The sequence below is a fragment of the Micropterus salmoides genome, unplaced genomic scaffold, assembly GCF_014851395.1.
Source record: "Micropterus salmoides isolate LMB-PRFRI ecotype aquatic unplaced genomic scaffold, ASM1485139v1 Ms_hic_scaffold_1, whole genome shotgun sequence".
NCBI classification, from domain to species: domain Eukaryota; kingdom Metazoa; phylum Chordata; class Actinopteri; order Centrarchiformes; family Centrarchidae; genus Micropterus; species Micropterus salmoides.
This window is the reverse complement of record NW_024040040.1, coordinates 39,121,520-39,143,959: the sequence shown is the minus strand read 5'-3', so window position 1 is coordinate 39,143,959 and position 22,440 is coordinate 39,121,520. Positions and strand designations below refer to the sequence as shown.

Here is a 22,440-nt window from a genome sequence, read left to right as displayed (position 1 = left end):
CATCCCCTACTTACAGGCTTATGGCATCACCTCCTTCAGTAGTCACAAAGTTGATGTCTTAAAGATGGGAATATGTACAGTAGCATTCTGAAAATCTGCGTTTAACTATTTCAGATGATGACATAATCACCCAGTAATGATAAAAGCAACCGTTTTGCTCCCTTTAATGTGATCTCAAGTTGTAATTTTGTACTATGATTGATTTTTACACTGAGAATGAAAGAATATGGTTTCAGGCCTGTAACAGTCCCGTCCCCCCCGTCCCCCCCCCCCCTTCCCTTGCGATTAGTGAAAGTACTTTTCAGCGCCCACATTCAATTCAGCTGGGACATGCTGTGGTGCTGTGTGTGCAGGCTGTGCTGCTTGTGCTGATGTGTGTGGTTTGGGTCTGTGGTGGCGGCAAGAGCCCCAGAATAGCCTGCTTTGGCCTGGAATGTGAAGTGACCCCCCCCCCGCATACACACACACACACACAGACACACACAGACAGAAAGAGAGAAGCCAGCTCCCATTAATACTCCATATCTTATCCTCCCTGAATAGCCCCACACACCCTGCGCTCTCTCCTCTCTCTAAGCTCCCTCCTGTTACTGCCTATGTGTGCATTTGTGTGTGTGTGTGTGTGTGTGTGTGTGTGTACATACGGGTGTTTCTACATCTCCCAAAAGCCAGTGAGACGGAAAGCGAAAGGCCTTGTCATAAAACACAGAGGAAACTCCCAGAGCTCCTCAAAGAGGAAATGAAAGAAGTTCTCCTAAGTGCTGAGGGGGGTTCAGTTTTCGTTCCCGCTCTTGTCCCGGCATTAAAAAGCCCTGATAACAAGGTGAAATCTAATATTCTCTTTCAGTTAGAGATATTTACTATATTCCCTCAGAGAGTGAAGTCATGCGCCTCTGGCCGCTAGCCAGGTTATTACTGCAGGAAAGTCGTATTTCTACAGCCAAAAAAAAAAAGTTGAATAGTTTTACTTTTGGAGACATTTCATGACTTAGCGTTAAGCATATCATTGCGCCAGCCAGTTTTTCTGTTAAGTATTCCTCTCTTTGCCAATCATACTGCGCTGGTGGCAGTGACGTCTAATTCTGCCTGTCACAAGCGCAAGTGTCTTAGTGGCCCGCTGCTTTCCCGAGGCCAACACTCATTTCATGAATAGAACTTTTTTCAATGAGAAAGCCCCCCAAGAGGTCACGCTGAAATTAAACGGCAGAAATTGGAGCACGCTGGTGTCTTCACCCTCGGAGGAGACGGGTCGGGCTTTTATCATCTTATTCCTCTCCCTCCTGTTGTAAAATGTAAAAGGCGCCCCTCTGTTTCTTCCTCACATGTAAATCACGGTGACATCCTACTCTAGGGAATAACAGGTTATGTCTTATGATCCCTCCTTTTCCCTCACACATAAATCAAAATGGCATTCGGCTCTGCACACACTTGCCCATCATTTCTTGAGGTCTCTGCTTGGTATGCACCTTAATTGGATTCTGTGCCTGTATTTAACATGGCTTATAAACTTCTGTGTACTGTAAGTGTGTATGTGTGAGTGTGTGTATGTAGGATTGAGAGTACAGTGAAGATGTAATGTCATATTCATCTACTGTCGGCTTCTGTTTTAATCCATTCCTCCCAGAATAGTCAGCACCCAGAATAGTCAGCACCCAGATATCAGCGCTTCAGACAGAGTGTCTAACCCGTCAGAGTATGGGTTTCTATTACACCTGTGACTGTGTTTTCATGTCTTCTATGGCGTTTTTTATTGCCGAGCTATCTGAGACATCAGGTCACCAGACATCACATTGACTTCAAAAAGGTGGGAATTTTGCCCCAGTTAAGAGCCAGGTATTGTTTTTGTTTGGGTTCCCTGACTGGTCTTCAGAGTGGTTCATGGTGACATGGCGCCAAATGTTTCTAATGTTTGCTTCTTCTTGATGGTTTATTGAGAGCCTTATGTTTCTTTTCTCTCTCTCACTCTGTAGGAGGCTGAGTGGCACTGCGATGAGTTCACCAAGGGAGCCTGCTTCAGCCGTGGAAAATCTGAAGTGAGTTTAAGTGATGCCTGAGTATTTGAAATGTCGCACTGTTATATTGCTTTATCAGACACTTGTCACTAGGTTGAGAAAAACAACTTCTATATGCAATGTAATATAAAGCAAACCAAAATCTTGTCTTCTGTAAAAGCATAAGCAAACATACTTCAAACTGAACACCCTATTTGTATTGCAAGAGTCTAAAGCCATGCAAGCAGCTCTGTTAGGCTGTACTTCGGTTTAGCAGCGCATTGAGCTAAATGTTAACATAAGCCATATTTTTTACAACTCTCATTTGACAACATTTAACGCAGCTCACAATGCCAACATGCTCATGTTTAATGTTTAATGTATAATGTTCACCATCTTAGTAAGCTAATATGCATGGAGCAAGCTAATATTTGCGAATTAGCACTAAACCCAAAGGCTCTGTTTGAAACAGAAGGCAGTTGCCATGCTGCCTCGCTACCATAATAGATAGGTGACTCAGAAGGCATTACTTTTGAGTGAAGGCATCTCTATGAACATTTGTTTCAAACTGCCTTTTAGGGCAGCATTTACTGCAACGTGTGATGTCAGCACGCCGCCTTGCGTCAGTCACTAGCCCTAGCGTCAGCTAGCGAACTATTGAACAGGCAAATGGCTATCGGACACCTCAGAAATCATAATAAACTGACTTGGTTGGTTATAGTCACAGGCTAGTATGATCGTTCAGTGTTTAGTTTTCGCTAACTTTTCAAAAATCAAATAAAAATATATATAAGTTAATAAAAAACTTATATTTGTAATGAAATTGAGCTTGTTGTCTCGTGAGCTATCGCTACTGCGCACAGATTTATGGGTAAAAGGCAGCATCGAAAACTGACCATTACGGGAGCAGTTTGAAGGCATCTTATGAGACATGAAAAGATCGTTCGATCCGTTCAAACTGCACTCGATGCCTTGCTGTCCTGTTTGGCTACATTCAGACTGCAGGCCAACGTGACCCAAATCTGATTTTTTTTTTTTTGCCCATATGTGACTCAGATCTGATCTTATTATAACAGAGTGAACAGGCTAAGTCACATGGAATCTGATATTTTCCAGTTCGGATTTGGGCCACTTTCATATGTGGTCCAAATCCTATACATATCGGATCTTTTTAAATGTGACCTGAGTCTGGACACTGATGCAAGTTTGACGTCACTGTAGAGCAGCTGTTGTCACAGTTTGTTGTAGATGGAATGAAAAAGCTCTACAAGTTGTGAGGCAGATGCGTTGTACAGCGCCAGAAGCCGTAATGAAAAGGATAGAAAGTTGTGAACACTGGTCATAATTTGGGAGAATGTGACCCGTGAGAGGACAATGAAGTATGGGAGTCTTCCGTGAAAATTGGGAGGTTTAGTAAGTATGAGCTAACTGGAGCTAAACTCTGTTGCTCATTGTTTACTTATGTACGACAGCGTGCTGCATGTGACGTTGTGTATTCTTCTGGGCATGCGGGTCACTTTCAGGCCGTGGACAATTCACACTGAAGTCTGACATGGGCCACATTTAAGCAATAATGTGAACTGTCAAACAAGAAAATTGGATCTGGGGAAAAAAAAATCAGAACTGAGCATTAAGGCCCGCAGTGTGAACATAGCATTAGACACCTTCTGAGACAATATTTTTACCTGTTACGAACACAGACAAAGTATGTCATTACTTTTGAAGGTATTTGATCGTAAACCAAGTACTAATACAAATACCAATTTTCAAGGTAGTCAGGAGTTTGACAAACCCACTGACAGGCATTGCGATTCCTTGAGTCATGCCGCTAACGTGGCTAAAAGTTTACTTTTCCAACTCAACCAATGTCTCAGACTTGACAAAGCTCTTTAAAGAGCCCTGGAAGATGACAATAAATTGGTACTGATGTGTAAAATTGATGATGATGAAGCTCCCCTTTAATAGTAGAAGAAAATATAGATATGAAGCTACAAAAATAACACATGAATCAATGTTGTTTACCAGTGGAACTGAAGGCCCCAGATGTCGGACTTTCCCATGGGAGCATCAGTGCTGCAGAGATTAGGAATCACAGATCTCCCTTCATTTTAACAGACAGAGTTGAATGAGCTCCAGAGAACAGATCACAATCAAATAGCTCACAAAAGTCAAAAAAAGTTAAAAGTTATGATGAAACATTTTGAAGCCTGACAGAATAAGGGAGCTCTTAATTCAGCGTTAACTTATAAAATCACTGGGAATCCCTGCTTTGTATGTGGGATTGTCCTCAAAAGGATCTAAATCAACTTGTTGTGAAGTAAAAAGCTTCCCCAACCACATCTTAACTCTTATTTACTGACCTTGCATAAAGGGAGTTCCTATTGTTTTTGAAGTTTCTTTTTGTGCAGAAGTGTCTGTTTTTGTATGTGGTTCACTGCCAACCCTCTGTCTACCAAACAGCTGGTTTCGAGCTGAACTTGACTTATAGGTGAACTGCCCAGCCCTGATCCCTGTGTGTGTGTGTGTGTGTGTGTGTGTGTGTGTGCACCACTGTGTATTTATCCTCCTGTGAAAGGTGGTTAGGGGCCCATAATAGGCATGCATGGGCTGGCCACCACAAGATAGCTGTTGTGAATTACAGACCAAAGCTACCTCAGTCCTTGAGAGTCGCTGCTGTCTGAGAGAGTCGAATTGTTTTGCTCACTGTTCCCTTCTGAGGATCAGCTCCTGTGATGTACACTAAGAATAGCATTAAAAGACTTACTTCATTCTCCTGCAGTTGACAGGGCTTTCGATGGTTTATTACCTAGCTCAGCGCGCAGCAATATACCATCGCTTAAGCTATTACACAGATACCGTGCCTGTGCTTTGAGTGAATTTACAAGTGATTGTATTTTTTTTTCTCTTAATGCACGCGTCCGCACTTCTCCTGTGTATTTGATTTATTTCAACCGGGAGAAGAAAGGAGAGTTAAATTGACTTGACAGCACTTGATTGCTGCCTCTGTTTTGTTTTATAATGCGTGAGCCAAGCACAACAGCTTCTGTATTACAGTACAGACGTGGAACATTTGTCAGGAAGTTTTCATAAACAAGTCAAGACTGTGAGGCTGGGCAAATATTAAATATGCCGTTATTTACCATAGAAACAAACTGCTGAGAAGAATTTAATTATGCAGACCCCTCACAACCCACCCCCCCTCCTGTACTTATGTGCACAGATATAGGCCTACACAAGAATACAGTACACAACGAGCAGTACAAACAGCACAGATATATAGGCATACATAACAAGTGTCACTACACACATACATACACACATACTTAGGTTGTCGTAAGCACCAGGAAACGAGTTGTTTTACGAGTCAAACTCCATCTTGATAGGGGGAAATAAAAACCCTTCTTCCCTTCTTCTCTCCTACAGTGCCCTCCACTCCTAAATCAGACCCTTGAAAGGGGGATGAGGGGGAGGGAGGGTCGCCGTGGGCACCTCGAGTGGCTCAGACAATAGTAGATTTACAAGGTTTTAAATTTCTACGAGGGGCCCTCACCAACCCAGCCGTGGCCCCTTTCAAATGGAGACTGTATGACTTTATTACCTTGTCCTAGGACAAAAACAAATGCCACTCTCTGACATGAAAACTGACTGTTGTTGTTACATTTGCTGAGTTTTGTGATGGAAATCCCCAGCAAAGCTGCACGAGAGACGGTAATGTTGAGAGTTCAAGACGTTCAGTGGCAATCAATCATTCAATCAATCATTCACTCTGCCTGTCACGCTTTATTTGCCGTGTGCTTTTAACCAAGTGCTGAGTGGTTTGCTAGAAACCCATGCCAAAACCTCAGAGGAGGAGCGAGCCAAGAAAAGAGTGATGAGCATGTACTTCTCCATAATTTAGAGAAAAGTTGTTGGAATTGATTAATGTAGAGAGCAGACTAAAAAAACAAATGAATGAAGCATAGGAGAGGCTACACTTTCTGACTAGTCAACAAAGCCAAGGCCATTTTCTCAACTAATCCTGAGTGGTCCTCTCCCACGCCTGCTGCATTTATCTGTTCTCCACTTCATTCAGGTCCCTCTCCAAACGTGGTCCCTGTTGAATTAAGATGTGACATGGCTAAGCCGTGTGGGCATTAGCCTTGATTTGACTCTGTCGAGCTTTGCCACGTTTTAAAGTATCCCTCCCCGTGGTTGCAGGTGTTTGTCTCATTTATTGGTATAAAGTGTAATTTTGTCCCTCTGCCTAATGCTGCTGCTCGTCAATGGATAGATAATGGTGCTGCTGCTAACTGCGATATGTGTGTTTGCTGGTGTGTTTCCACAGGAGGAGTGCCAGAACTACATCAGGGTGCTGCTGGTGAATGGGAACAGGCTGTTTACCTGTGGAACCAACGCCTTCACCCCCATCTGCACCAACCGAACGGTATGAATAACAACAGAGTTTCTCTTGTAGCCTCCTCCTACTTGTTTCTTCTAGGCTACTTTTGTTTGACTAGGTTCACATGAATGCCAATTTTAACCCAATAAAAGGTGTCTGTCTCTGTATAAATGACCTGATCCAAGCAAATTCAGCAAGTCATTTTGCATAATAATGTTGGGGAGAAAGCTACAAACTAAAGGCAGTGATCGAGCTAGCACTACCGCTGGCATGTTAGCTGCTATGTTATCTTGTATTCACCACACTGGCTGAGTTGTTTAATTAGTTTTTGTCACGAAGGATATATGTAATTAAAAATATATATAAAACAATAGCAATAAAAGACTTTCTCTGTTCAAGACACTCAAGCTTTGCAGATACAGGCTTACTTGGTTCTTTTTCGGAGATAGAATTGTAGAAAGGTTTAAGAATAAAGAAACACCTTAATTGACAAGTGTCTTTCCCTTTGCTTTAGACTTTCACACATTATTCAGTAGTGTTATGCGCTTCTTCACTGGATAACTTCTTTCAACACAACTAAACAAGCTAACAAATTATGCTAACGAAAACTAGTGTTTCTGACGTTTTTTAACACATGGCAACTGTTTAACACACACAAGTTTTGTTCCCCACATGTTTTGCGTCAAGTTGCAGCATAACCAATGAACCTATTACACACAATCTTGAACCATGTGTGTCAGTGATAAAGACCAACTAGAAAGTTAATGCAATAAGTTACAGGTGAAGGGGCATCATCATCCTAGGGCAACATTGTACTCACACCTAGCATCCAGTCATAAGGACACATCGAAGTAACAAGTACTATCCAGTCACAGCACAGTAGGGGGGGAGCAAAATGGGTGAGTGATCAAAGCGCATATTCGATCGTCTTGCCTTGCAGGCTGTAGCAGTCCCTCAGGAGTCTCCCATCAGAAGCTGACAGCAGCCATTGCTTAGTTTCTTTCTTTGTCTGGAATATATGTCACATTTGATTCTCATTATTTACTGAAAATCTGTAAAAGAACACGGATTACCCCAGGAGGACATTTTAAAGAGTAATTATCCTTGAATAACAGTGATATTTCAAGCTGGGCAAGCCTGATAACTTTGCAAATATGAAGACTGGAGTGTTATTAATTGAATTGACAATGTCAGAAGGAAAGGTCAAGGTTGATCAACACATTTAATCAAGATGTGATTGAGTGGTGATCTTGATATCACAGGACTTACTGTACGGCTGTTCTCCTTTGTTGTGCAGTCAGGGGTGTAGACCAATTAGATGAATCGTATTAAGGTCGCTTAGGAAGTCGTGCTACCTCAAACATCTTAGACGTCGCAATCAAAATATCGCCTTAAGCTCATTACTCCCAATAATCAAGGCGTTGGCCTACAAGTACACAGACACTGCTGTTTTGCCCTTCTTCAGTCTTTGCAGTTGTTTAGCTTCTATTCTTTGTATCAAATCAGGTTGTCTTTTCTTTTTCTATGTTTAATTCTGGTGTGGCGCAACGTTTTCACTCCTCTCTCTCTCATGCTCCTACAAATTCTTTCTAGCTCTTAATCCCATGTTTTAAAGGGATGTTTAGTCAGATGTTTCAGTTTGAATTGTGTGTCAGCAGGATCTTGAAAAAAGGAAAGGCGACACACATTGTTTCGTGTCTTAACAAAACCCAGTTTGTAATTTGCTGCTATCCTTTTCATTTTTATTACAAAAGTGCACGCTGCCAATAACCATGTTTCTTGATAACTGAAGTGTCAGCTCAGAAACTTTTTTTATCTACTATTGTTGTGACAAGTGCCCCGCTGCCCACTGAAGTTAAGTATAGACCAACATTCAAAATGTCAGGGCATTTTACTTACTTAAGAACATATCAAATATCTGCGTTTCCTTCTGGTTGATTTTAGAGGAGGAGGAGGAGGCAGGAGTTTACTATTATGATGACATTTGTTTTTGTCCAAAAGCACTGCATCCAAAGGTCACAGGCTCATAATGACTGTTTACTGCTGTGAAAATACATATAGTTGAAATGTCATGACATTATTATAGCAGTATTTCATCAGGGGCTGTCATATTTACTCACTGAACGTGCTTTTATGTGAAACATCAGTTGGGCTCAGCAACACCAGTGCAGTGACGCTCAGACATATTAACTATCAGCTGTGATGGATCAAGAGAGATGGAGCAGAATATTCTATTAGTTTGTAAGTGCTTGGGGGTTACAGATTAAACAGCTGTACATTTCCCTGGCTTTTGGCCATGCTGCCACTGATGATGACAACAATGATGGTGATAATTAGAGCGATCGTGGCGATGAGAGAAGTTTTTTTGGGAGGGACCCTAGTTTTATTAGTTATTAACAAGTGTAGAACCCAGGGCAATGTCTTTACATAAAAATGTAATCAATTATTTAACTGCTTTCTTATAATTTGAAGAGAAGATTGTGTCAGTGTACTCTTTGGTTTTGTTACAGATTACTGAATTTATGTATTTAGTATTTTGCCAGTTCAAATAACAGATTCATTTAATATATTTCTCTTCAGTCTCCAAACACAAGTTAAAGTTGAATATACTGTAAATCAGTGGTTCTCAAACTTTCTCACGTCAAGGACCCCTAAAATGACACAAACTAGACCATGGAGATATAATATAATAATAATCCTTATTTGTAGAGCACTTTTCAAAAACAAGTTACAAAGTGCTTTAACAAGTGTAAAGAATAATACAAAAAAACAAAAACAAGATAAGAGCATGAAAAAATTATATAAAATTAGTAAAATACAATAAAATAAAAGGGATAAAATAAAGTCAAATAAGATCGGGAAAGGCTCTCCTATAAAAGTATGTTTTAAGAAGGGACTTAAAAGAGTTCACTGACTCAGCTGACCTGATTTCCTCGGGCAGGCTGTTCCAGAGCCTCGGGGCCCTGACAGCAAACGCTCTGTCCCCTTTAGTTTTCAGTCGAGACTCTGGAACAGACAACAGACCTCTGCCCGAGGACCTCAAGGTACGTGCTGGTGTGTATGGGACTAAAAGTTCAGAAATATAACAAGGCGAGAGGCCATGAAGAGCTTTAAAAATGATCAATAGAATTTTAAAGTCAATTCTAAAACATACTGGGAGCCAGTGTAATGAAGCTAAAATAGGAGTAATGTGGTCATATTTCTTTGTTCTGGTTAAAAGCCTGGCAGCTGAGTTCCGGACAGTCTGGAGTCGATCAATAGATTTTTGGGTTAAACAGGTGAAAAGGCTGTTGCAATAATCCAGGCGTGATGAGATGAAGGCATGTAAAATGGTCTCGGTGTCCTTAAAAGTTAACATAGATCGAATTTTAGCTATATTTCTAAGTTGATAAAAACATGATTGAACAAGCTTTGTGGTGTGCTGCTCGAAATTTAAATTACTATCAAACCAAACACCAAGGTTCTTTGCCACAGGCTTAATGTGATTTACTAGGGAACCAGCAGATGGCAGTATTTGATTTGCCATCTGCTGAGACCCGATGACCAGGATTTCTGTTTTGTCTGAGTTCAGCTGGAGGAAATTATTTGACATCCATTTTTTTACTTCACAAAGGCAGTTGTTAAGTGAACTCAGCATTCCAGGGTCTGTGGATCTGACGGGCAAGTATATTTGTGTGTCATCAGCATAAATATGAAAAGAAATGCCATGTTTATGGATAATATGTCCAAGGGGAAGCAGATACAAGGAAAACAAAATGGGTCCTAAGACCGACCCCTGAGGCACACCATATTTAACTGGACAGAATGAGGAGACATAGTTGTTTACAGACACACAAAACTTCCTATTTGACAGGTAGGATGAAAACCATTCTAGGTCAGTACCAGAGATCCCAACCCAGTGCCTCGGTCTGTCTAACATGATGTTGTGATCAATGGTGTCAAAAGCAGCGCTAAGGTCCAGGAGTACAAGGACTGAGCACATACTTTCATCAGCAGACATTAAAAGGTCATTGGTGACTTTAAGCAAGGCAGTCTCAGTGCTGTGGTACTTCCTAAAACCAGACTGAAACTTTTCAAATAATTTGTTATTTTCCAGTACAGTGAGCAGCTGTTTGGACACAATTCTTTCTAGAATCTTTGCAATAAAAGGCAGTTTTGAAATTGGTCTAAAATTATGTGGGAGGGAGGGATCTACACCAGGTTTCTTTAAAAGTGGGTTCACGCAAGCCGTTTAAAAATAATCAGGGACACAACCAGTAGATGGGCTGGAGGACACTCTCATTTGTGATACTGTTTTTAAAAGCTCAGACAAGTCGATGGGATAAAACTGGTTAAAACTCTCTTGTTGCTGGTGAGGAACCTCTGAGTAAGAGGCAGTGGGGGTAATAGAGGCTCTGATTGACACCACCTTATTGGTAAAATAAGATAAAAACAATTCACAGTCATCATTACTTCCAGCTGAGGCACAAGGAGGGGTTGGGTTTACCAGCTGATCCACAGTCTTAAACAGAAACCTGGGATTGTGTTTATGTGTAGTAATGAGTTCAGAAAAATAGTGTGTTCTCGCATCCTTAACCATGTTATTGTAGTTAATTAATAAATCCTTCAGACTGAGGTAATGGACTTGGAGACTGGATTTTTTCCATCTGCACTCTGCTTTCCTGCATTCCCTTTTGAGGCTGCGAATGCTGTCATTTATCCAGGGTTGCTTACTAGCTTTAGACGTAGGCCTAACCTTTAGAGGAGCAGTAATATTTAGTGACGACAAGCAGATATGATTGAAGTGATCGACCAGATTGTTGGTGTTGGAATCAGACAGGTGTTGGCTTTGGCTCTTAAAGAATGCGCAAAACTTTGAAACACTTTGTTCATTAAAGATGCGAGAACACACGGAGCTTGGTGAGGCGGCATGAGTAACAGGCGAAATCGCAGCTAAAAACAATACATCTGTGGTCAGATATGGTCATGTCCACCAATTCCACAGAGGAAATGCTGACACCCAGGGTAGATCCCCAGCCGATCGTGTTTTGGCTTTAAGATAGTTCTTTACAGGAAGTGTATGAAACCCATAACCAAAATAGATATTCTGGCACTATGTTACTCATGGAAAGAAATATAGTGAAAACAAATAATTCACCTTTTCACTTTAAGAACAACTGCTGTAAATAAAATGTGTAATGTCTGAGGACAATATTAAAATAAATGTAACAAAGACTTTAAAGAACTGCAGTCATCACAGATTCTTATACTTAAAAATGGTTTGTGGTATAAAATAAAGTTAAATTTGTAAAGAAACTTCCTGTCGTTAATTGGTCAAATAATATTTCAATGGAAAACTCCAGGAGACTATATTAATATACTGTGAGTGAAGAAACTATTCCATTTGAGTTAGAGGCTGTATTTAGCCAGTTTACAACTGCTTATTCCGTTTCTTCAGTCTGTCTGTTACAAGACTTTCTCATGTCTGTGCACTAAATATAATGCTACAGCCGATTAGCTTAGTTTAGCATAAGGACCGGATACGGGGGAAAACAGTAATGGTAGGCAGAATTTATTTCATTTTACCTTTGGACAAAGCTAAGTTAGCAGTTTCCCTCCAGTTTTCAGTCTTAATGCTAATTTAAGCCAGTCGGCTACTGGCTAGCTTCATAATTAGCGTACAAACATGAGAGTGGTATCAATCTTGAGTGCAAATGAGTGTTTTTCTCAAAACCATTGCTATAATTTTGTTGGTCAGAGTGGTGATAATAAAGGTGGTTATTATAAAGATAATGGTGGTTGTTGCACTGACAGAGGCAATGATTATCTAGCTTGTGACAATAAAGCTGATGACAGGGATAATGCTCAAGACACAAAACACCCAGAATTCAGTGTGACATCTCTTTCATTCTGTTTGCACTCACGTGACAAATAGCTGCTAGCATGTGTTATTTGCCAGCCATGTCAAATCATGCTTATATAAAGCTTGTGGATGGATGTCCTTACATAGTGTGTAGTTAAATATTCTCTCTATAGCCATAAAAAGGATCTCAGTAGCGCCATACATAGCACCCAACTGGCTCTCGCAGCCGTCTGCCAAACCTGTGAGCCGTCTCTTTCCAAAAATCTGTATCAGATGCATTCAGAGTCGCTTCAGTGTCCTCCTCGCACAGCTGCTGGGTGCACTATAGAGAAGGCTTTCACTCCACTTCCTCAAAATGCAGCGGATACACTGCAGTCTATCTATTTATCACTCATCCTGTTGTATTTCTTAATGACCCAATTGACCTAAAAGCGGCCATTCCGGCCCACAGAATGTGTCCCATCAATACCAGGCTTTCATCTCAGAGCTCAGACAGGGCTGCTCTGTTTTGTTGTGGTTTGGGTGGAGCAGAGGTGGCAGGAGTTAACAGAACCCCTTGATCCAAATCGACCGGCTCTGGGAAATTGGTGAGAGAAGTCCCCCGTTTCCCCAACACATGCACCGAATGGAGTCTGGCCTCCTGTGTGGAGGAGCCGTCCACAGATTGTTGACAGGGGAGATTGAGCTATGAATCTTTTGAGACTTGCAGCGCTGTCACTGGATGTCCTCCGCACCCAGCGAGGAGTTGAAAATCTGGAACATTGATTGATGGAAAAGTAATTGCAAATAAAATCATTTCAATTATCATTTGTGGATTTTAAAACCTGAGATTAGTGCAATAATTTTACTTTGCATCATGCGTTTGCCCTCAGAACTTAGATGAACTTGGATGGAAGCACAAACCATGAGCTAATCCCCGTATACTGTGTTTACTTTTGCACCATAAAATATAATTACATATTGGATTTAAAAAATGCATTACTCCTTTTTGGAATTCAGGGCTAAGTCACTGAGCTATGGCTTGAATTTTTATTTTTTTTTAACGAGGAACCAGTGCAGTGTGTCAGGGCTAAGCCAGGGTCACGCTGTAAAGTATTTTTAAAAAGCGGGGAGTCGGATTTGGCCTCATATTCAAAGAAGGAAAGACTGCATCTCACATCAAACCTCTTTGGAAGTCAGAGAGGCTTTTCAAAGATGTGGTATAATAATGTTATAAGCAGACAAACAGCTGGTGTTTCTGTAGAGACATCAGAAACCAAATACTGCAGCCCCGGGTAACTTTATTTAAGAAGCCTGTTATATAAATTATATTGCTTTCTTAACAGGTGGTTTCTTAACATTGGACTTGCGGCATCTGCTCTATTGTGTGTGCTTTATACTGCTAATGATTGTAAATGCGTTCTCTGATTATGTTTCCTGCTCCTGAAGGTTTTGCTTATATATATATTGTTGGGTGCGTTTCGCTGTAGATGTAAACCAAACAAAACATAATGGGACTAAGCATTTTTTTTTGGCCTGCCTCATTTACATACTGGCAAGAACAAACAAAACATTACCAGACTTCTTCTGGTTTGCATTTTAATGCTGCCCTCTGATTCTCTGTCCTATATTTTATGCAGTTTTTTGTTTTTGCAATGATCCATTATTTAGAAATAAGAAGAACATACATCTTATTGCCGAGTGTATTGCATCTTACTGGTATGTTTTTTTACCTCAAGGGATACTCCTGTTACAAACAATCAAAATAATTTTCTCATGGGTAACACCTGTGTCCCCTCTGCCTGTTTTTCCTCTTCACAATATAAACCTTACCCTACCTTACCCTTGTCTTTTTCTTTATCATAGTTGACAAATTTGACAGAGATCCACGATCAGATCAGCGGGATGGCTCGGTGTCCCTACAACCCACTCCACAACTCCACTGCCCTCATCACCTCCAGCGGGGAACTTTACGCTGCCACAGCCATGGACTTCTCCGGGCGAGACCCCGCCATCTACCGCAGCCTGGGCGGCCTGCCACCGCTGCGCACCGCCCAGTACAACTCCAAGTGGCTGAACGGTGAGGGGCTGGCAAAATTTAGGGTCCAACTACAGATGAGAAAATCATCTTTTGGCTTCCCCCCCGTCACAGATATTGAACATCAGTAGGGGAGACCGGGGGCAATTGTAACAATTTTTGGTTTCTCAAAAACTTCTTGAACTAATTGGATACAATTTTAAAGAGCTAACTTGTAATAATAATAATAGTAATCAAATGTTTTTACAAGCAATGTTAAAGTCACAATATTGATTCAAACACTAGATGTGAAATGTTACATCTGCCCCCACATGCAGGGGCGATTGTAACTTCATATGGGGGCAATTGTAACAACACACATAATTACTTCATATAAATACCAAGGATAAAAAAAAAAACTACCAAGAATATAGATATGGTTAAAACAATTTAAGATCCATTGATATTACTGCTTGAAACTTCTCCTCTTATGAAGTGGTACAAGGTCACATGACAAACATCATAGGACAGCCCTCACTGAGTTGCCCCTTAACGCATCATTGGAGGCAACCTCCCTGTCCAATGGATCCCCAAATTGAGAGGCAAAAACTTTAACCTCTGGATTACACCACTATAGTGACTATAGTATTTAAAGTTAAGACGACTTCTCATTCGTAGACATTGAAGATATTGACAGCATGAGCAATTGGCTCTTGGTGGGAATGAAAAGGCCAAAGATTTAACTATTGGACTATGCTGCAAAACACACATTATATAGAATATACATTAGATATTTAAATTGACCACAAACACTTTTCTGTAAATTATCAAAAATAAAATAAAATTATATATATAGATGTTCTTTCTAAGCTGGACACTATTTTAAATGGTTTCTGACAAGCTACCTTACTAGCTAGAAACAATGAAGCTAATATTTGACAAAGATATCAAATGTTAGACAACAAAATGGTCATCAAAAAAGACAGATTTTAATGCATAGACATTAATGGTTAAGACAGTATGAGAAAAATACTGTAGATGAAAATAATTACTTTCATAGCTCAAAAATGAGTCTGGGCAGAAAAACGTTAATAAGTATGTCTCCTTGGCTTGTCATTCGGCAGGCAGGGAGTGATGGCCACAGAGAGCGGGCATGATGGGTTTCATGGTTCTGTCTCGTTTGTGATTGGTGCAATTTGAGATGCTACAATTGCCCCTTGTTACAATTGACCCTGGTCTCCCCTACTGCAGCTGGTGGGTATTCAGTGTTGCTCAAGGAAACTCAAGCGTGGCAGATGCTTATCTAACATAGGTGTTGGAATCTGTCTGTCTTGGTTGAAGGATTGTATTCCCTCTGAAATCCCCACCGTGCTGCACAAAGTAGTGTAGCGAATGCTGAGACAGAAAATCTTCTTCGTAATTGTTCTGCTAGCTTTTTATCAGTAAAAACAATTATTTCAAAAGTCAGTAAGCAACTAGAAAATCTTTATATTTATCTCACCCTTTCTTTGAGGGGGCATAAAAATTGCAAATTCTTCAGCAATCAATGCCTTTTTCTGCTTCAGGCACAAACCCCTTCAGTGCAAATTGGAGAACTTCAGACAGCTTAAAGTGTCCAGCCTACAGAGGAGCAGGTCAATCAGTATCTTGTCAGCAAGTGACTTTTATCTGATTCACATTTAAGCTAAATTGAAAAAAATAAATTAAAAGCCACCACATACATCGCTTTGCAGCAACCTTCTGGGAAAAGGTTTAATAACTAATTTTATGGGGAATTGATTTTTTTCCCTCAGTCTCCCCCTGCACTGCCCTCTAAAGGTGCAGAGGAGAAGAGGGTTGAAATGAGAAGTTGGGGGGGGGGGGGGCACTTTCATTTAAAGGTGAATTAAATCACTGTCAGCGAGAATAAAGTGTGCGGTTTAGATCCAATAATGTCATACATAAAGATGAACGCCTTAGCTGTGTGACAGTGTCGTGGAGGTCACATGTTTCATATAAGGTCCGAGCTATTACGCCACACCTGTTGTGGTCATTTCTCATCCTGACCTTTTGGTTTGGGGAGTGAAAAATGAGTTTTCTTATTACAACACAACGCCATTAATAACATGGCCTGTAGTTATTAATCCTGATCACCTGCTGTTGTGTGGGCCTCCTGCTTACACACACTGCGAGTCAATCAGTCATAACACATACCCTTTGCTCTCCCACTCGCTCTTACTCCCACAGCCTTAAATATTGTTCTCACTTCTTCCTCTCTCTGCACTTCATCTTTCTCTTAGCTCTTTTCAATTTTTCTTTCTATGTCTCCTTCCCCCAGCTCACTTTCATTGTGTCTCTTGTTGCCTCTCCTTCAACAGAACCGAACTTCGTCTCCTCCTACGATATCGGCAACTTCACCTACTTCTTCTTCCGGGAAAATGCGGTGGAGCATGACTGTGGCCGGACTGTATTTTCCCGCGCAGGGCGTGTCTGTAAAAATGACATTGGCGGCCGCTTCCTCCTGGAGGACACGTGGACCACCTTCATGAAGGCCAGGCTGAACTGCTCCCGACCAGGCGAAATCCCCTTCAACTACAACGAACTGCAGGGAACGTTTTACCTGCCTGAGCTGGAGCTACTCTACGGCATTTTCACTACCAATGTGTGAGTAAAATGAGATTTTGCATACCTTACTTCCTTCATACTGTACTTACAACATGTAACTTATGTCAATGTTCCAACAGAATTTACATCCACAGTTGACCTTTAGCTAACCAGCTAGCCAACTAATCAAATTCAGCTAACGTTAGCTCCATGAGTTGGTGACTTTTTAAAAAATCAGCCCAGTTTCAATGATACTGTATATTTGATAGTTAGTACAACTCGCATTGTGAAGGATGAATCAAAGTGGGATTCAGCTCACAGCATGTTGATACACGTATCAACAGCTTTTTCTTCTGTTCTTTGTTGTTTTAAATGCACTCACAGAATAGCTTCATGTATAATTCAGTGTTTTTGGCATCATGTTGTCATTTGCATAAACAAACACACCTCAACTGCATCTGCATTAACTTGGCAAGTGACCTTTTGGTAGCGTGTACACTGACTATATAACATTGAGTGATATTTGACAATGATGTTACATGGCATGCATCATAAACTGAATTTCCAGTAGAAACTTCCTCCCATAAACACTCAAACCAGCTACTAACAGAAGCACTTACTCCAGTAACATCTCACATTTAAACCCATGAAAGAAGCTTATCACTTATTAAAAGTGCACACTGCATCACGGACATGTAAGAGATCGGATGCATTCATGGATGAAAACTATTAGTTTCTATTTCCACAAACGTCCTTTCCTCTTTTTGTCTCTTCATGTGTTTGTTTTTTTACTTTCTCATACTCACAAACACACACACACATGCTCTCACAGACCATTATTAAAAGCTGAGTAATCTGTTCTTTATGGCCACTGCCTTCACACTGCTGAAAAAGAAGTATTTTGAAGGGTATTGGAAACATTTCCCCCTGCAGGCACAGAGTTTAATGAACAGCCGCATTGGATTATAATTCACATTGCCCAAGTCTCACAGTTTGAGTTGAGAGTTAATACTCTCATTTTTTACTTTCTCTTTGGAGGGAGGAGACCAGTACTTGTTGAAACTGACAGCCTAAAAAGTCAAAGTTGTATTTCAGGCCAGGCCAGAGATCTGTACAGTTAATCAGACAAGCCGAACAGCTTAATTGTGTCCTATTGCTGGATTTATAATCCAATAATGACGATCACTTACGCCGCTGTCTGCTTCTGTCTGTCCGGTGTTTGATTTGTATTTTTGGCTGAGAGCAATACAAACATACAATGGTCACCTTTACAAATACCAACACAAGTTGTTAGCAGAAAAAAAGAGTTTTCTAGAAAACAAGAGTTTTCTCCTAGCGTTACAGTGTCCTTTTTCTAAATTTCTTTCTTCCAATACTTTCCCCCTGTTCCTCCCTCTCTCATCCATCATCCTCTCAACCCTCTCATTCCCCTTTATTGGGTCTCTCTACCCTTTTTTTCTGTTCCTGACATTCAGAAACAGCATTGCTGCATCTGCGGTGTGTGCCTTCAATCTCAGTGCCATATCACAGGTTTTCAACGGGCCCTTCAAGTACCAGGAGAACTCACGGTCAGCGTGGCTGCCCTACCCCAACCCCAACCCAGACTTTCAGGTAACAAAACTGTACATATTTGTGGGGATTTGAACAGCACAGAGACAAAGACAAAGAGTCTACAGCCATGCTAGCAGCTCTGTGAGGTGGTGCAGTGCTTTGAGCTAAATGCTAATATGCTCCAAATGACAACATGATGTTTAGCAGGTATAATGTTCCTCCTGTTCACCATCTTAGTTTAGAACTTTTGACATGATGATTGTGATAAAGATAAAGGTCAGGGCGTCAATAACATTACTCAGACTTATCCACAGGGGATCAGGATCATCAATATCTGAAAAAAAGTTTGTCACAATCCATCCAGTAGTTTGTCGTTCCACTTTTTACATTGCAGGATGAAAACAAAAAATGTCAACCCACTGTAGGCGCCAGAGGAAGATTCAGGGGATCACTAAAGTCAGTCAGGAATATCTGTGCAAAACGTCATGGCAGAGATATTTCAGTCTGGACCAAAATCTTGCACCGACCAACGCACCAATATCGGCATCACTGTTGCTAGCATGGCTAAAAAACATGGTCACTGAGGCATTTCATGATGTGAGCTAAAGTTCAGCGCTTTATCCTTAATGATCATTTGTTCAAGCTTGAGGTGGTTTAGACCCAACACACTGCCCAATCAGCCGAACAATATGAGTGGCTTTGTTCGTGCCTAAGGAAATTTATGCATGCGGTGTGTTATGTGTGTGTCCTGATAAATAAATGTGTGTTCACCCTGATGAGCCTGCCTCAGAGTCCCAGCAAGCTCTTCCCTCTCATTAATTTCCTCTCTCTTTCAATCATTCCTCTCTCTACTCATGCACATACACATTACGACCGTTCGTTTTAAAACCGGTGATTTTTACAATGGCATAATCATTCCTTTAAGATGTTTCATGGCCTCGTTCTGTGAACTGTAGTCCCTTTCTAATAAACTGTCCTTGTTTTGCAAAAGTGGCACTTTATGTTTATATTCTGTCCTAAAACCCGGAGGAGCAAACCGAGTGGCATCTTATCACGATTTCTTAGGCGCTGCTCTATACTGATGACACAGAGGGAATGTTTTATTAGCAGTAGTGGTTCTCAGTTGTAGCCGGGGCTTAGCAGATAGCGAGGGAGCTAATCCACGCAGCTCTCCATGAGGGATTGAATTCCCTCTGAGGTCTGGCTGCCAATGAGTGACACACGCCTCACTTCCACACATGTTTCCCATCACGGGGCCCTCGATCATGTTTCCGTCAAGCCAGCAGATGCACGAGCGTTCGCAATGCCCGCTATCGAGAAGTTACGCAAACATTATCTATAATGGCAGGCTCATGCAGAAAAAAGTGGATGAAGTGCTCATGTAGAGAAAATTGCTGGGTGTGATAGTTTACTAAGAAAAAAACACACACACACACACACACAAATCTGTAACATAGAAAGCATCTCACTGCCGTCATATATTTATATGTTTCTGAAATTCACCTTACCTTCCAGAAAACCAATCTGGTCAGTGCTGACCACAGCTTTATCCTGTTCAGCATACTGTAGGTACATCACAGACTATATAAATATAATATATCACACACACACACACACATATATATATATATATATATATATATGGTTTTTATGGCTGTGTTCCTGAAAGATAAACCAGGATCAGTTCTCTCTCTCCATCCGCATCCCTCCACTTAAACTCAGGCACAATAGCTGCTCCTCACCGCTGGACCGATGCACACTTTATCTAGGTTTCAGTGACATCTTCATCAAGCATTTGTCAATGTTGGAGGATTAGATTTACGAGCGCAGGAATTATGGCCTGCGCCTTTTTTCCCCCTCAGCCCTTTGTGCCCACACACCTACACACATGTACATGCACATACTGTACACTTATGAAAGCCACTGGCCACGTACATATCTACTGTACACAAATATGCCCACAAAAAAAAGAGGGGTGTAGATTGCTGCCAAACGGGGATAATTATGACAATGAACTCATCACTCAACACACACACACGCTGGTCATTGATTGAGAGCTTAATTCCCTGTCTGTCTGCAGAGAAAATCCGTACATTTTTTTGAACCCTACTGATTGATCCAGCTTGGGTTTATTCAGGCTATGAGTCATGTTCGTTGGGCGTTAGGAGCTAATACCTTCTTTGTGTTGTATAGGTTTTCTGTCACACTGTAATTGCTTACTGTAAAACTGCATTCATTGTTGAGCTCCATATGTAGGAAAATATGGTATGTTACACTCTGAGCCAAATGCTAATGGAAAGTTTTGTTATCTTAGAGGTTTCAAGTGCGACACAAAAGGAGGGATCAGGTGTCTGTGCTTTCCCATTATCTGTGATCATTTGAAGCCAAAACTGACAAAATGTTGTAATCAGATCTTACTGGGATGCTGGCATTTTAAATGACGTGGGGCACATTTTAAACAAAACCCCATTTGGCAAAAACATGCTGTAATACAACCATATTTCTCAGTGGCACTTATCATCCTGGCAGAGCACAGTGTGCTGATGAGGAGCGTGACAGCTGAGTGTTGGATGGGCCCTCAGCCAAATGATGGTTCTGTCCCTCACCTTGACTTTACTGAGGAAATCACCCCATCCGTCTCTCTGTACATTCACTGATGTCGTAGACCCTCACTGGTCAGCGCCTAACTTTGTCTCGCTGTGGCAGTAATGCAATCACGCAGGCACTTCGGGATTCACACACATGCACGCAATGCAAGGACAAACCACAAAAGGAAACCTCAGACATATGTCATTATATAGCGCCCCCATACACGCACACACTACACATTGGATGCACACAAGCACATACGCGTGGAGTTGCATTTCCCTGTCCTTCAGGACTTTAATTTCCCATCTCCTGATGTGGTGAAGGCACTGATCCGTTGCCCATCCCGGGGAAACCCACCATGATTCTCATCTGTCAGCCCAGGGAAGGCCATGGATTGATCTGTATAAAGTGCCCCTGCTGTTGCTTCTGTAGCTGGTCAGCAGGAACTAATCGTCACCCAAGGTCCAGTCTCAGTCAGCTAAGTACGACAAGTCTGTGTGTACGGTTAGCCTGGAGCAAATCTGTGCAGCTCATCTGCGATACGATGTTCAAAACAAAAACAGGACCAGTCATTTGGGTTAGTGTAATTGTCGAGCATGACTTATTTTTGTTTTCTTTGCTCCATGTTGTGGAGGAGGCCTGTTCTTTGTGGATGGTGCCTAAATCCACAATCCTGGACCCAGCCTGGGACCTCTGTTACTGAGAGGACATGCATGGTTAGCTTTACTTATCCACCTCTGCCTCAGCTGGACTGGCTTTACGCCTGGCCTTTTCCCGTTCTGCTTGTTCGAAAAAAGATACTACATTAAAAAGCATATTAGTATTGTCACTGTCCTATGAGAACCAAGTATCTTCAAAATGTCAGCTTTTCATTTAAGCTAGGGTTTTTAAATGGTTAATTAAATCTAGAAGTAGGAGATACGTTAAACACACAGTCACAGTTTATTTAAAAAAATTCTAAATCACCAAACAACATGCTACAAAAAGATATACCGTATATTCCTTGTAGTTAGTTTTTAGTATGCTATTATTGCTATAATGGGTCATTATATTGTATATGATGCTGTTTTGAACATCTTTCAGCTTGGAAAGTAAAATTTACAAATGCCAAAAGATTATTTTATTATGTTGTTTCCCAGAAAAAAAAAAAAAATTAAATAATGTAATTAAAACTAAAGAAATTAACATTTCACTGTAATATATATATATATATATATATATATATATATATCCATATATCACAAATATACTTTTGACTCCTTAATATTTCCCTCTTTTAACTCACATTTGGAGATTGTTCACTTTATTGAACTCTTTTTAATAAATGAACTCAGGGAAATATCTTACATATTACATATTTCACATTAAAACCCAGTGCTGTGGCTCTGACTCTGCTTCGGTATGAAAACTCCACTAGGACACAGAATGAGTCACCAATGCCTGAAAAAAAAAAACAAATTAATCTGTGACTGAAATCTGCCTATTTATGTGACAGTTTTCTAAGCAGGTC

General features: G+C 40.9%; 1 protein-coding gene across 2 annotated transcripts in view; it reads left to right on the top strand.

The window, feature by feature from the left end:
• Nucleotides 1-22,440, top strand: part of sema5a (sema domain, seven thrombospondin repeats (type 1 and type 1-like), transmembrane domain (TM) and short cytoplasmic domain, (semaphorin) 5A) — a 133,513-nt gene that overhangs the window by 62,866 nt on the left and 48,207 nt on the right. For both annotated transcript variants that reach the window (XM_038726994.1, XM_038727003.1), the window contains exons 5-9: nt 1,971-2,033; nt 6,316-6,414; nt 14,057-14,270; nt 16,565-16,850; nt 18,266-18,401. In XM_038726994.1, coding sequence (XP_038582922.1) covers nt 1,971-2,033; nt 6,316-6,414; nt 14,057-14,270; nt 16,565-16,850; nt 18,266-18,401 — 798 coding nt within the window. The remainder of the gene's footprint in view (nt 1-1,970; nt 2,034-6,315; nt 6,415-14,056; nt 14,271-16,564; nt 16,851-18,265; nt 18,402-22,440) is intronic.